The sequence below is a fragment of the Solea senegalensis genome, linkage group LG19 (genome assembly GCF_019176455.1).
Source record: "Solea senegalensis isolate Sse05_10M linkage group LG19, IFAPA_SoseM_1, whole genome shotgun sequence".
NCBI classification, from domain to species: Eukaryota; Metazoa; Chordata; class Actinopteri; order Pleuronectiformes; family Soleidae; genus Solea; species Solea senegalensis.
In genome coordinates this window covers 4,963,908-4,978,803 of record NC_058038.1, presented here as the reverse complement: position 1 = coordinate 4,978,803, position 14,896 = coordinate 4,963,908, and the positions used below count along the sequence as shown (strand labels likewise).

Below are 14,896 nucleotides of genomic sequence, written 5' to 3'. Positions count from 1 at the left end.
TTAGATTCCGAGTCCCGCTTTGTAGGCTAGGATTTGTTGTCCCAGGCTTCAGTGTGATGGTGAGAAATATTCTTCACTCCTCTGCCACTCATCTTTCTTATTTTAGACATCAGAGAGACAGTCGACACATACACACACACACACACACACACACACAAACAGTGTTGTTTCCATGACGTCAGAAGACAATGACTCTCACTTGCATTGGACTTTTTTCTTCTAAACTTAATAACTGTCAGCCCTTAAAACATGTCTTACTCTAAAAGGGCATGATTAATCGAGGATTTATGTGACTGTGTTTAAGTCCGGAGTGCAAGAATTAGTAACATCCAATGGTGAGACTGAACATGACTGCAGGGTTAGGGTTTCAAGGCTACCGTTCCTACTTGGGAACCATTGTGAGCTTTGTAAACAAGAAATGCTGTTGTTTGTTTGAGCTTGAACCTCAAAATGTCAAATTCATGTGATCCCTGATTTTTATCACCATAATATGGCAACCATGTCTAACCCCAACCCTAATCCAACCTTGATTGGCCCAATACTATATCTAGTCCCTGACCCTGACCTTGGCTTGAACATCAACTAACAACTAATTGATTAATTCCAATCACTTTAACCCAAACATAAGCCTCTTCAATACTAACCCTAACCTAACACTTAGTCTTCACAGTTGGAAAAGTGTCCCGAAAAGTCCCCATACTGAGTCTGTAACTCAGTGGTCCTCACAAAGACACCAGTACAAACACACATACAGCCCACACACGTCTTTATATATATATGTATGTTGGTGTATATACAGTATATATATCTACTCAGTGTTAAGGTTAATGATTTATGGCAATCCCGACACGTCCAGACATGAGGAATCACACCATTACTGCGCTAAAAGTGATTTATGTCTTGTTATTGCTGTAAAGCAGACATTTTCTAACTCAATCTTCAGTTAAACCCGCCGAGCACGGCAGGACTCAATTCCCCAGTCTTTATTAAATATCTCACCGTGTTTACAGCTACACAACATTTTAATTCATTCTGTGCTTATGAAAGGAACTCAGCGGAGTATTTAGCCGGATCACACTGCCCCTTTATATTAATTGTACATTTGTTTGTTCACAACTCAGCTGAAAAGTTATTAAGTAACAAGAGCAAAATTGGGTTTAAATTCATTTGTATCATAATTTGGTCTTTAAACGGAGTATATTTCACAACTTAAGCAATTATTTTTGTATAATTTGTTATCATTAAACAATCATAGTTTAACAGATGAAGGAAAAACGGCATCAGCAGTAAAACAATCTATATCAAACTACTTCTTACAGATAATAATGAGTACAATTTATTTGTATATAAATTTGTGTTTTCCATTTGTGTTGCATCTGGCAGGTCCAGCTCTTGTCTTGGCTGTACTGTATAGAGTTCCAGGGGCTTCTTCTGCTCATTAAGGAACATGATTTTGCACTATCCAGATGTGTTTGCACATCCGGGCATCGCTGTGCTCGGTGCGGCCGCGGCTAAAGACCACAGAAAGTCAGTCAGCTGTGCTCCTGGATCAGCTGGTACAGCAGTGCAGGCACGGAGAGCAGTTGAAACCGACTTTGATAATAGCTCTGAGCTGGGAGAATAATAATAACGCAAACAGCAGCAGCAGCAGCAGCAGCAGCAGCAGCAGCATGCATTGGGTGCCAGTCTGGGGAGCAGCCATACAATGGCCACGGGCACATCAGCACCAAAGTGTCACACCATCCAAGGATTGTCTTTGATTATAGTGCTAAACATCGTGTGAGTCACGGCTGCTTCTCAGATCATCACAGGCAAATTTCTCATTAATAGTGATGTGACTCTGAGGCGAGGTTTTACATTAAAGTTTTATCCGCTGCCATTGTTTATAAGGGGAGTCGATTCCTGTCTCGCAGCAGCGACTATTCCCATCACAACACTGTTTTTCATACTGATAATTCTTGGCACCTTCAAACTGGCTCATCAGTTTAGATGACGCCTTGATGTAATGAACTTCAATGGCAGCGTTTTCTCCCCTCACCGCTAGTAAATTGCCTTTTGCCTCAATGAAAATACCACTTATTTATTTTATGTATCATATTTTATAGAGCTCTGGTGGCTGACGTCACGCAATCTCATCATCGCACTCAACACTGGGAATCAAAACAATGCCATTCAGGGGTGGGAATCACACGGTACGTCATCATATGATATGCATTACATGGTCCACGATACCAATAATGTGACGATACAAGGTTTGTGTTAAAATCGATGTATTGCAAAACAATCATATAGCGATACATCACGATATCTGTCTCACTGATGAAACGTTAAAAGCGCAGAGCATCTCTTAACGTAGCTTTCTTCACCATTATCCCGCCGTAAACTCCCTCTTCTTCTTCAGCCAGGTAACTTCCACCCAAGTTTCCCTCATTCATGTGAGCAGCGCCACCGTGAGGAGACATCAAGTAGCGACTGTTTACTCCAGTGTCTTCATTTATGAATTAAAAAAATAGATATTTGCTCTGGCGTTTCGATTATCGATACGATGCATCACCAAATCCATATTTTTGAGGTTAGATCTTATCTTATCTTATGGTCAGATAAGATACTGCCGGTCTGGGAATGTTTCCATAATTGTTGAAAGCACCAGGGGGCAGTATAAGTGTCGGACATATTCAGTCTATCAGCGCCTGCGATGTATTGCTCAATCTCCATGGACTTAAAGTGCACAGCGGACTTGGACGGCTTAAAACTGTCTCTATCGCCGTTCACTTTTCCTCCTGCCAACATGGCGGTGTAAACAAACTGAGTCCCATGACGTCTGGAGCTCTGTTGCATCCAGTCTTTCCAAAGTGTTAAGGCTTCCACTCATTAGAAGTGAGTGGAAAAGTGAGAAGAAATCTGGCAACAGGTTTTTATTCCCCATGACCCCGAGCAGGATAAGCAGGTGTAGAAAAATAAATGGATGGCTTATCCAGGCAAATTCCCCCCAAGAGAACAGTGGGTGTCAAGTAGGATTATAGAGTTTAGTGTTGTAGATAATGCAAATGTGCCCCTGACACAGTTTTAGAGATTAAATTATGATTTAAATTTAAACTTAATACTTAAAATAACCCGCTTGGGCGTGTGGGTGAGACGAAAGAAGACGTAGCGAGGGCTTTCAGTTCAGCACATGACATTTGCACAAACGTGACACAACGTCGCTCTCGGAAAAAAAAGGACATTTTTCATCTCGGAGCAACATTAAGGAGAACATAAAGTGGCGGAACATTGATGTTTTAACGAACTATTATAAATAATAAATGTCTTGTGGACCCTTTGCCAGTGAAACAGAAACATGCAAACACACTCAAGAGTGCATATTTAAACACACACACACACACACAAACACATAAGCAGATTTCGCTGATCTCTTGGGACAGTCAATTTCATTCAATCATCTAATCAGAGCAGGGCCTTTGCTTAATGGCCGCGATGCCATAAAACAGTCCAAAGATGAATCATTAACCAGCCCGAACGTGAAAATGTCAAATTAATTTTAGACGTGGGATATTTGTCTTTGTCTCCCACGGAACCTTCACCACTTATATTAGAGAGACGTTGATGAACCGCCATAATAATTGTCATCAGTAATTTCAACAGGTACCATAAGAATATATATTAATTAACCAGCAACGTCTGTTCCCTTTCATTTGTGTGTCATTGCTCTGGACCTCACACCTGTGTAGTTGCAACTCATACCAGCAGAGGGCACGCGACGACCAAAGCGCTAACGTGATTAGCAGCAGAAGTGGCGCAAACAGGTTGTGTATGTGACTGAAAACCTAAAAGAAGCACCCGCAAAAAACGTTCACAAGTGAATTCTGCCGCTCAGCAATTTGACGGCTCCTTGGCCCCGCCCACCCCTGAGCTGCTGCTGTATAAATGATTAAATAATTAAAAAGTCGATATCATTAACTGTATAAACTTGTAACCTGATACAGTTGTTGTGTATCTGCTCCTGGTCTCTCTCTCTCTCGTCTGTCTCTACCTCATCTCCCTCTTGTCCTTTCTCTCCCCCCTTTCTGTCCCCCACCTCCCCGCTGTCCCCCATTTTTCCTTTCACCCCAACCGGTCGAGGCAGATGACCGCACATCTCTGAGCCTGGTTCTGTCAGAGGTTTCTTCTTCTGTTAAGAGGGAGTTTTTTCTCTCCACTGCCCCCTAGTGTTTGCTCATTGTGTGAACTGTTGGGGTTCTCTGCTCTCCTTGATGTTGTCTATGTAACGGTGCCTTGAGATAATGTATGTTATAATTTGGCACTATACAAATAAATTGAATTGAATTGAAATTGAATTGAATTCCACACTGCATCTTCAACGACAGCTTTTAACAGCTTTATGCCACTGATAAACAATGTTTAATATTCAACCAAAACTAACTATTAACTTACTCATCTTGATCTTTGGATCCCCAAATAAATGGGTCTATGTGTTTCAAATAACTTGCCTGAGAGGAAATTAGGTTTTAACTGATTTACTAATTTATCTAAAAAAAAATCTAACAATTCTTCTTAAAATTGCGATGTAATGTTGTGATTTAGGTAGGATAGGATAGTATCCTAGCGATAGTAGATAGCGTAGGATTTGAAGGAACAATGAATCTTTCAAATCTAAATTTTAAAACAATGCCATTAGCTGATTGCAAAGGCTGCTGAAATTTAACTGTATTATTGATTGGGTCTTTAAATTCTCAACCTTGCTTTTGAATATTGTAATTAAAGGTCCATTGTGTCAAATTTAGGGGGATGTACCACCAGACACTGATTGCAATACTTGTTTTGTTTTCATGACCTTAACTTGAGTCCTTGATGTTACACACTCTCATTGTCCGCCACTGGAATTCCCTTGGTTGCAAAATGCAACTTGACCCCTAGATGCCACTAAATCCTACACACTGGCCTTTTTGTAATGCTTCGATGGTGCCACCTGGTGGCGGAAAATCACATTTTGAGTTGAAACTGACTGAAAGAGACTACATTGCAAATCAAATTGTCTTCACAAATCGATATTACTTTATTTATAATTTTATTTATAAATCATTCAGCTTGGACTTAATCTACTCATAATCGGTTGATTCTTTTTTTAATCAATGGAGTGGTTGTTTGATCATTGTTTTCCCAGCCAGATATTCTTAAATGTCAGATTTTGTCCACAAATGAAAAAAACACTCACTTTTAATGAAGATATTCTGCTGAACACTCAAGGAGCTCATTTTACTTATTAAAAAACCCACTTAAACATACTGACAATTAATTTAGTATTCGATGAATAATGGATTGATTGATTGATAGACGCTGTGTAAACAGGATATGAGGGGTTGATTTAGGGACGAAACAGTGTCTGAACCTCCCCGACTTCCTCATCACCTCTGAATCTGAGCTCCATCCCTCCCACCCTCCAGGTGACGGTGACGTGACTGACGGATGGCATCTGACTTGAACATCGCTCAGAACAGTCGCTCTTCCTTGCATTAGACAGGTAAAACACACACACACACACACACACACACAAACCCAAACATGTGATTTATGGTGGCTGTCCATGCACTGATGCAGCCTCCGCCTCTCGCCATCACTCACAGTCACACAGCGATGCTCACACTTCATGTGAGTCTCACACCAACGTGTGCATCATTCATGCTCGGCTTGAACATTGCTCTCACATGCGTGTCGATCTCCGTCGTGTTCCTCTTGTTAATGCAACATTATCTCCAGAGACAGACTCTTGCAGAACTAGACCCCCCTTCCATCTGCACCCCCTGCCCTTTCTGTCACATGTCACCCTCTTTCCTGTTCCCTTCACTTTCTCTCTTTTCTTTTTTCCTTCCCAACATCCACAACAAAAACATGCACGGACAACAATGAGAAAGCAGAGGAAGTCGTATACGCACGCTGACAATCCTCTCCGAGGTGCCCCCTCTGGAGATGGTGGTCCCGTTGAGTCCCACCAGAGAGGGCAGAGTCTGGGACATCCAGTTGGTCACCATGGCCATGGTGCTGAGCACCGCCCCAATCTTAAGCATAGGAACACTCATGTTTGCTTCCAGTGGGGGCGCCGATGAGAACGGCTCCTACACAGCCAGCCCCGCTCTGCCCTGTCCTGCCCTGGACCTGGACCTCGGCTCCACTTAAACCCCCACTCTGCTCCAGTCAGCCTCTGCCTGATTAGCAGCAGATTGCCTGGAGCTGGTAGAGCACACTCACTCACTCACTCACTCACTCACTCACTCGCACACATATACACGCACACACTCGCCAGTGGCTCAATCAAAGGGGCAGCCTGAGACTGGTTAAAGGAGAGCAGCTCCCATCCAACAGCATCACGCTGGAATCTTCCTTCTCAGAGAGACTGACTACCTCAGCCTCACCCTCTTCCTCACTCCCTCTCTCTCTCTCACACACACTCTCAATCCAGCGCTCTCCCTCCCTCACTCTACCCTTATCTTCCTCTCTCTCTCTCTCTCACTCTCCCCCTCTTCCTCAAGATGCAGCGCTGCGCATTGGCTGCCTCTGCGTCTCATCCCCTCCCTCCGTCAGCCTCTGCTCTGTTCCTTCCAGCCTTGTTATGCATGTATCCATCCTTACCCCACACACACACACACACTCTTTTTCTGACATTTGGTTATTCTTTTATGACTCATATATCAATGTGTGTGCGTGTGTGATGCGATTAGAGAGTCTGTGCTCTGTGTGTGTGTGACTGTCTGTGACATGTGTGCTGTGCTGTCCGGTGCGTGTTACAGCAGAAGTGGACGGAGGTAAAAGGATATGGATAAAAGGTTCCACGGTGGACAGAGACAGACAGACAGACAGACAGAGAGACAGACAGAGAGAGGGTTCCCCTGCATGGCTGCCTTTGACAACTCAACCAACTTCCAATCTATCTAAAAACCTATCTAAAAACAACCTGTTGCATGCGCTCCAAGAGAATCTCACTCACTCCATTCTGCCTGAGGCCATTTTATCACCCTTCCCTCTCACCACGTCTTCGTGACTCATTAGGGGTGGGACTTCAGTCGCCGATATGACACTTTGTGCCTCATTTGAGATTGAGTTTGAGTCTGGAGAGGTTGTCGTCACCTCCCCATCCTCCCACCTCCAGATGAAAATGCCTCCGTCCGTACAGCCGATCAGATAATTGATCTAGGTGACATATGTGCAGCGCGATGGAAAACGATGGCAACCCGGCGTGCTTGTTGTGGTTTTCTAGGAGCGATGGCTATCGAGTATAATGGCATCAAATGACTTTTGCTCTGTGGAACAAGTCACCTGAAATACTACTAGAAATATTTGTTATTCCCGCCTCTAGAGATATCTATATCGGTAAATACTTGAGGCTGTGACACGAGTGTTGGTATCGGACATAGATAAGTGATATCGAAGCATCCCTAGTTTTGTGTTTAATGAAAACACATACTAATAAAAAGCAGATAGGGTTAAGGTTAACTGGGGTTAACCCTCGCTCTCCCACACCAAACCCCATGGAGAAAACCAGCATTTTTAATCGTGTGGGGACACAGGAGTTGCTGGTCAGCTGCTGACTCATTGGGTTTGTTTGTTTCACGTAACTGAACATGAACTAACGATTTCGGCCACTGAAGTGACAACATAGCACGTCTGAACTGACTGATGGAGGCGGCAGTGGATCAACAAGTCGTGTGCGCTGTGATGTGAAAATCACTGATTTTCTGTATGGACTTTGGTGTGGAAGAGCAAAAGTGATATGTGTATATAAATATTAGACATTGTAGACTTAAGCAGGGATTTCAAGCAGCCAGGGATTAAGAGAGCGAGCGTTCCTGTTCTATAATACCTCCCCCCATCCCTTTAAAGCATGTTCTTTATAGAAAAGTGTTTACAAGCTGTATGCTTTCACCATTCTTGTATCTGCCAGTGTCAGATATACCAATCATTGTGATGCCTATTTCAGTGTCATCTCACTTCACAGACAATCCCGGAGCCCCTGATTTGAGCCGATTTCATGGCCGACATCAGACGTGCTCTGAAGTTGGGATTCGGACGGCAGCTCTTTATTTTTTTTTTTTTCCCCCTTCCATCCCAAATCATAGCAGTCTGAGTTTGTCACTCAGCAGAAATGGGTCGGGGGTTGAATCTGACATGAATCGAAAAAAGGAGGGTGTTTCAATATTTTATCCTGGAGTTTGAAGCCTTTTCTTTTCTTTCTCTCTTTTTCTTTTTTTTTTTTTGCAGCAGCAGTTTCCACGGAGACACTGTCCAGCAGCTGCAGTGTCATTTTATGCCCTAAACAGCCTGAGCGTGCTTAATGATGATAGAATGACCTGCTCAAACAAAACGGCCAGGTCATCTCCCTCTCTAGCTTCCTGCTCTGCTGACTTATTCATTTTGTCAGCCATATAATTCCCCCCCCCTCACACTGGGTGAGTGAAATGGTCTGTGTGTGTGTGTGTGTGGGCGCTGTGAAGTGATATGGGAGGAGACGGCTTCTTGAGCCTCATCCAAAAAGTGCCAGCCCTCCTCAGCTCACCTGCTCAGTCTCCTCTTGTGTTTTGCCTCCTCTATTTGTGCAGCAACACTGGCCCCATGTGGCCAACAGTGGGACTGCTTTGCCAAGCAGTAAATGCACGACAGTTCATTATTATTATTAAAAAACAGCATAGACACGTAAAGAAAATGGAATGTTGAAAAGAAAAAAAACATCAGTAATAGCCCCAAAAGGAATAAGGGGGTAAATAAAACTGACTGCAACCAGATACAAAACAAAACAGTACAGTTTTAGAACATGACTGATTGAACTAGGTCCAAAAAAAGTGTGTTTTCATAATCGATTCATTTTGTCATTGTTTTTCCAAATTATAAACGAGTTGTTTGGTCCATAACATGTTGGAAAATGTCGATTGGTGCTTCCAAAAATCTCAAAATGATGATGTTTTACCTAAATGATGATGTTTTACTTAAATGAAAATGATTCGCTTTTAATGATTTCTTTAGTCTACGGAGCAAAAAAAACAGTAATTACTCACATTAAAAAAAGCCACAATTCAGTTATTCAAAACGCAAACTGATTCATAAATGATCAGAATAGCTGCCAGTGAAATTAGTAATCAATAATTAATCGATTGATTGTTGCATTCATTTCTAAAAACCTTTATTTTTTTCTGTTATTTTTGAGGTAAAAACACATTTTTTCAAACTGTAATAGATTCATCTGACGTTAAACCTTATTGCGTAATAGAACCATCTCAATTCATATCAGTGATGGAGTCTGCTTACATGGAGGGGGGCGGGGGCACGGTGTCTAACAGGGGATTAATTGCAGTGGCATATGTGCAAACACACTGCTCGTGTTTGTGTCAATGTCCAGGGACATGCCAGACGCAGCCCAGTGCCAAGTTAATACATCATCCATATCATCTAATTACTGCGATGTGACATTTATCTCGATAGCTGCTGAGTGTAACTGCTAAACACGTGGTTAATCAATATAATGTGCATGTAAATAAATTGATCAGTCCATTAGTTTTATTCTCAGGGTCACAGGGGGAACCGGAGCCAAGGCCGGCTGACGTACGGCGGATGTTCATAACGAAATGATGTTGATAAATCTCATTGTTGTGTTGACGTTTACGTTCGACTTAACTGTCACATAAGTAAAGAAACGCCGTCGTGTTTATGATGCCACGCGGCACGCGCGCCATGGTGCCACCAGGATGCAGTTGCGGTCTCGTTTCACAGGGGGGCAGCAGAGGTTCAAGCATGGATATGCTGTAAAATTGCACTAGGCACATGAACTAGAGCAGGAATTAGTGGATGCACGTTCAAACAGGGGAGGAGAAAACTAATTCACACTTCCATTTCCGGCAGATTACACTCTAATATGCTTTTCTCGAGCCTCATTCCCAACTTTAGAGCATTTGAACAAAAACACAGGAAGAGGAAGCGTGTTCTCTCATGTGTCTGCTTTGGCCATTAGTGCCTCCTGAGAGTGATTTTATTTACTTGTCTGTAAATAACGTGATGATTTACAGCCTCAGTACATCTGTAATTCTCTCCTTCCACACAATGAAGCTCCTCTAATCCTCCTCCGAGGACGTCAGCGTCTCGTCTAAGCTTTTTATCCGAATTGAAAGAAAGACGGAGCAAAAAAAAAAAAAAAAGCTGCTTTTACTTATGATTCAACGTCTCGCGCTGAGGTTCTGTAAGACCTCAGATGTGTCTCGGATAATAGTCTGGATACTTTTGAAACCATAATTAAGATTTGATGTATTTTTGTCTCTCTCTGTTCTCATGTTTATATAAAGAGGAAAACTGGAGTTACATGTCTGGGTAAAAAATAAAATCCCTCTGTGATGCTCACTGATGAACCATCTTCAATACTATAATTGTAGAAAGAGGTAGACCGAGTGGCCGATAGTTGCCATTTTTAATAATTGTCACTGGTCAATTATTATGTATTAATCGGCCAATTATAACTAATTACACACTTTTGCTTCAAAAAACTTGATAAATAAATTTAATACTTAGTTTATACATTATTTTTAGTGAAAATACTGAACATAACACAGTGCAAACATAAAATGCAGATTGGGGAAAGAGACGATTAATGTTTTGTTATCATTTAACACAGGGGTGTCAAACTCATTTTTGTTCAGGGGCCACATACAGCACAATTTGTTCTCAAGGGGGCTGGACCAGTAAAAATAGTAAAATAATAGAATAATAACCTATGAACAACAAGAACCCCTTTGTTTTTTCTCCTTTGTTTTACATTTAATGAAGGATCATTTTACAAAACATGAAATTTCTTGAGAAATATAAGTACAATTTCAACAATATCAGGCCTAAATTTACTATTTACACATCACACTGGATCTATAAAAGCACTAACATTTAGTCACGGGTATCTGGAGCGTTTGACATTACGTTTAGATTAAATTTTAGTGTGAAATTTTAACAAATTCATCCTGTGGGCCGGATTGGACCCTCTGGTGGGCCGGTTCTGGCCCCCGGGCCGTATGTTTGACACCCCTGATTTAACAGTTACATTTTGAATTATCGGCCGGCGTCTTTTCCCTGATTTTCTAAAAACTGATATTGCTCTCATTAAAGAGCGCAGTCGAGACGTGTCTGATGAAAACTTCACTGTAAGTGGAGCAAAAACTTCCTACACATTTTTACTAAGTTTCCTCTGGTTTCAAGTGTTTAATAGTGAATCACATTTGTGAAAACCTTATTTCAAAACCACTTCTTTGGCTCCCATACCGACAATATAACCTTGAATTCCTACAGACACCAATATCAATCTGATAAGTTCTTTTAAACAGCTCAGCTGTGAGAGAGACATTTTTCAAAAAGCCCAAAACCAAACATTAAACTTTCATCCAGGAGTATAGGTTCTTCAAATGTAAGGTTTCCTAACATCCACATCTTATTTGTGGTCAATCGTCAAAACATTCCTGATCCATTAAAGACTTCTCCTTAAACCAGCTGTTATATCAACACCTGACTGCACAAACGACACCTCCCACATCAAATTCAAGCACTTTACAAGGACTTTCCAGGACCAATTCCCTCAAAAGGGTTCTAACAAGGACAACCGCTTCATCCATGGCGTCCACTTGTATTGATTTGCAGCTTATCATTTCCATAATCGATTCATCTGTGGATCAGTGTTTGTCTAACCTGGAAATCATGATGTTCTCAAATGTCTTGTTTTGTCCACAAACCAAAATGATTCAGTTTTAATGATTTCTTTGTTTTATGGATCACAGAAACTAGAAAATATTTACGTTTAAGAAGCTGTAAATAAAATAAAATAAAATAAAATTGCTTGATTTTACATCAAGCAAAAATGCTGTCCTGTCGCCTGAATCTCAGGTTTTGAGTTCTCACGTTACACGAACGACCTGACGTCCTCGTTGTAATAACCATTAGTCAGCGGATCTGAAGCAGCCTCTGCCCAAAATGAATATTCAAGTCCCTTTTACATTTCCAGCAATATCTTATGTAGTTTTTAGGAGTTCATATCGCAATCTCTTTGACCAAATTAGACGAATGAAACTTTAATTCCCCGCCTATTTCTACTGAAGGGACCTCACAGATCGTTTTAAAGAAAGTTACTTTAAGATAAGTCGTGCAGCAAATTCTAAAAGAGAATCCTTTATGTCTTTATAGATAACAGAAAAGTGGGAAGGAAATCTGTATTCTGTCGTGATCATGTTATTTTCCCCCATTAAGTCTTGACCTGGTCCTGGTCTACCGGCTCCAACGCAGCCGAAGCCACAGAAGCTCCGTCCGAAAACATCACCTCGCATTTTCCCCTCAAAGAGGTTCTTCACCTTCGTATCATTATCCTCCATTGCGACGTATCATTTATCCATTATTCATAACATCGGGTGTTTGCTCGAGATGAATAGCGCCCGCGGCGCGCTCGTGAACTATTCTTCTCAAACTTTGCATTCCTCTCACGGAGTGCTGGGGAGGGTCAGATGGCGTCTTCTGAAAAGTGATGGACCAAATAAAGGATGGGAATAATGAGTGTGACGAGGACAATCTGCCACACCTCAAAGAAACCCGGGCCGCGCCAATCAACTGTCTAATCACAGAGTCTGTCGGCAGAACAAGCGTTCATTAAATATTAGCAAGAGGGGGGAAGTCGGCCGTTTAACCTGCATTAGTTTAATCCTTTCTGATTAATTTTCAAAGCCATTCCTCATCATTTCACCTCTAATAATTGGCCAGCTCCATTTTCTCCGCCACTCTGCTGTGTCATTATCGCCACTTCTCCGCCTGCTCGCCTTTGTTCTCCTTCTGGGGTGAGTTTTTATTCAGCTTATAACCGTCGTCCTCGCTCTTCCCCGTGTTTGTCTCTCCGAGTGTGTCGTTCAGTCGCGGGGTTCGTATCTTTCCCAAAGTCAAATTCAAGCACTTTCAAGGTCCATTTTCGCACGTGCTTCACCAGCACCTTAAATCAACATGAATATATGCTGTGCATACCCAAAACACTCTTTTTATTGCATAAAAGAGATGTTTTTTATGTGCTATAAACCACCAGAATTGTCACAGTGTATGAGAGTTTTCATTTAGACTTAGTTTTTGTATTTGTCCGTTTAACAAGCCAAGTCATAATTAGTTGTGACAGAATTATTTCAAGTTCTCCGTAGCACTTGGACTTTTCATACCTCAACATTTGTGCATCTTCAAGGATTTCCAAGCACCTGTGCAAACCCCTGCAGTTAAATACTGATCTTATAGCAAACGATGCTGCTGACGCGTGCATTCACACCATAGAGCTGCACTGTTATATAATGAAAATAATCCAAATCACGAGATGACCGAGTGCCATATCTACAGTAAATGGGACAAGAATTCTGTCAAACTTTTTTGTCTCACTTCACCAGCTCAATGTTGCTCTTCCCTCCCTCTGTCCGTCTGTCTGTCTGTCTGTCTGTTACACACTGCTCCACTGTGCCAGTTTCAACAATATCACAACTGCAAAACATGTGAAATTAATCGTGCAGTGGTACAGCAGGCTGTCTCCCAACACAGGAGGTCAAGGGTTTGATCCCCTGCTCCCCTTGACAACATTTTGTTTTGTCTCTGGCCAAGATAAACACTTCGATTGTTGGAATTCAGTGAAATACCATCACAAATAAGGTTACTGTAATATCATGATGGAATATTGTGATATAATTCCGAGAGAATTCCTCTCCTCCCTACGGATTAGTTTCTTTTTTCTCCCCAAAAACTTGGACCCTAAGACGCCCAGTGGCCTCCAGGTCCTTTGACTTTCAGACCCCCTGATTTAAAGCTCCACACAGACACACAAAGGGCATTTTTCATCAATTCCAACAGTGCAAATGTCCAACAAACCTGCAGAAATGGCAGCAGCATTCCTGCACGCCCATGGATGGCAGTAGAGTGCTGCAAAACCCCGAGGCCACAAGGACAGGCTCTAAGTGAGATAACAATACTTGAGGGGCAGAGAGGCACCGAGCACCATAGTAGGCACGTTCTCACTGTGCACAAACACACAGCTGGCTACAAATTCACAGCTGAAACACAGGGGCAAATTACACCTCAGCTAATTACACAGACCTCCTTCATGATGATGCAGAGCTGTTAGGACTGAGGCCGCACACACACACACACACACACACACACACTTTGAGCTCAGGAAGAAGCTGGAATCAGGAACACTGGCTATTTTTCTGAGTCATAATTGATTAATTAGATGATGGACATGCAGGCCCACTGCCTTCTAAACATATCAAGATCAAAATCAGCTTAAACAAAGCATGACCTCATTTCCATAGCAACTATTTAAACAGCATAAATAGGCTGCTACCTCAGGGTTCACACACACACACACACACACAGTGGTGTGCTCTCAAACATGGAGAGTTTAATCTATTAACAGCTCCTGTGGGCCTTTGATTAAGGAAATTCATCTGGGTTTTGCGTTTTATTGTAGTGACTGAGACCACAAGAGGACTATAGGATACACACACACACACACACACACACACACACACACATCGACCTGTGCATGCATAAAATACAGTGAGTTCCTTCTCTCAAGTTGAAAATGATCAATAATTCAAGCGGTGAGCGCTGACCGCAAATGAAGTAGCACCTCCGTCGCTCTCGGACCAAAGAGATGATTGGCAGTGTATGGTTCGAGCTTTGACACGATTTATAGAACGAAGCTCGGATGAAATCCTCACACGGGGGGCGGAGTCGGTGACGTGACAGGTGGGACAGGTGGGAATCGCGGGGCTGCCTCGTTCCTCAGCACACGATAACATCATGACACAGATTGAGGTTCTGCAATGATCATTACATGGCAAGACAATCATGTGAAGTGAAGGATGTCAAA

General features: G+C 42.2%; 1 protein-coding gene across 2 annotated transcripts in view; it reads right to left on the bottom strand.

The window, feature by feature from the left end:
• Positions 1-14,896, bottom strand: part of olfm2a (olfactomedin 2a) — a 76,108-nt gene that overhangs the window by 32,166 nt on the left and 29,046 nt on the right. Inside the window, exon 1 of one of the 2 annotated variants that reach the window (XM_044051735.1) lies at positions 5,931-6,423. The exons of the other annotated variant lie outside the window; for it this stretch is intronic. Within the exon in view, the coding sequence (XP_043907670.1) occupies positions 5,931-6,074 (144 nt within the window). The 5' untranslated portion in view covers positions 6,075-6,423. Of the gene's footprint in view, positions 1-5,930; positions 6,424-14,896 lie in introns of those variants that run through there. 2 annotated transcript variants of the gene reach the window in all.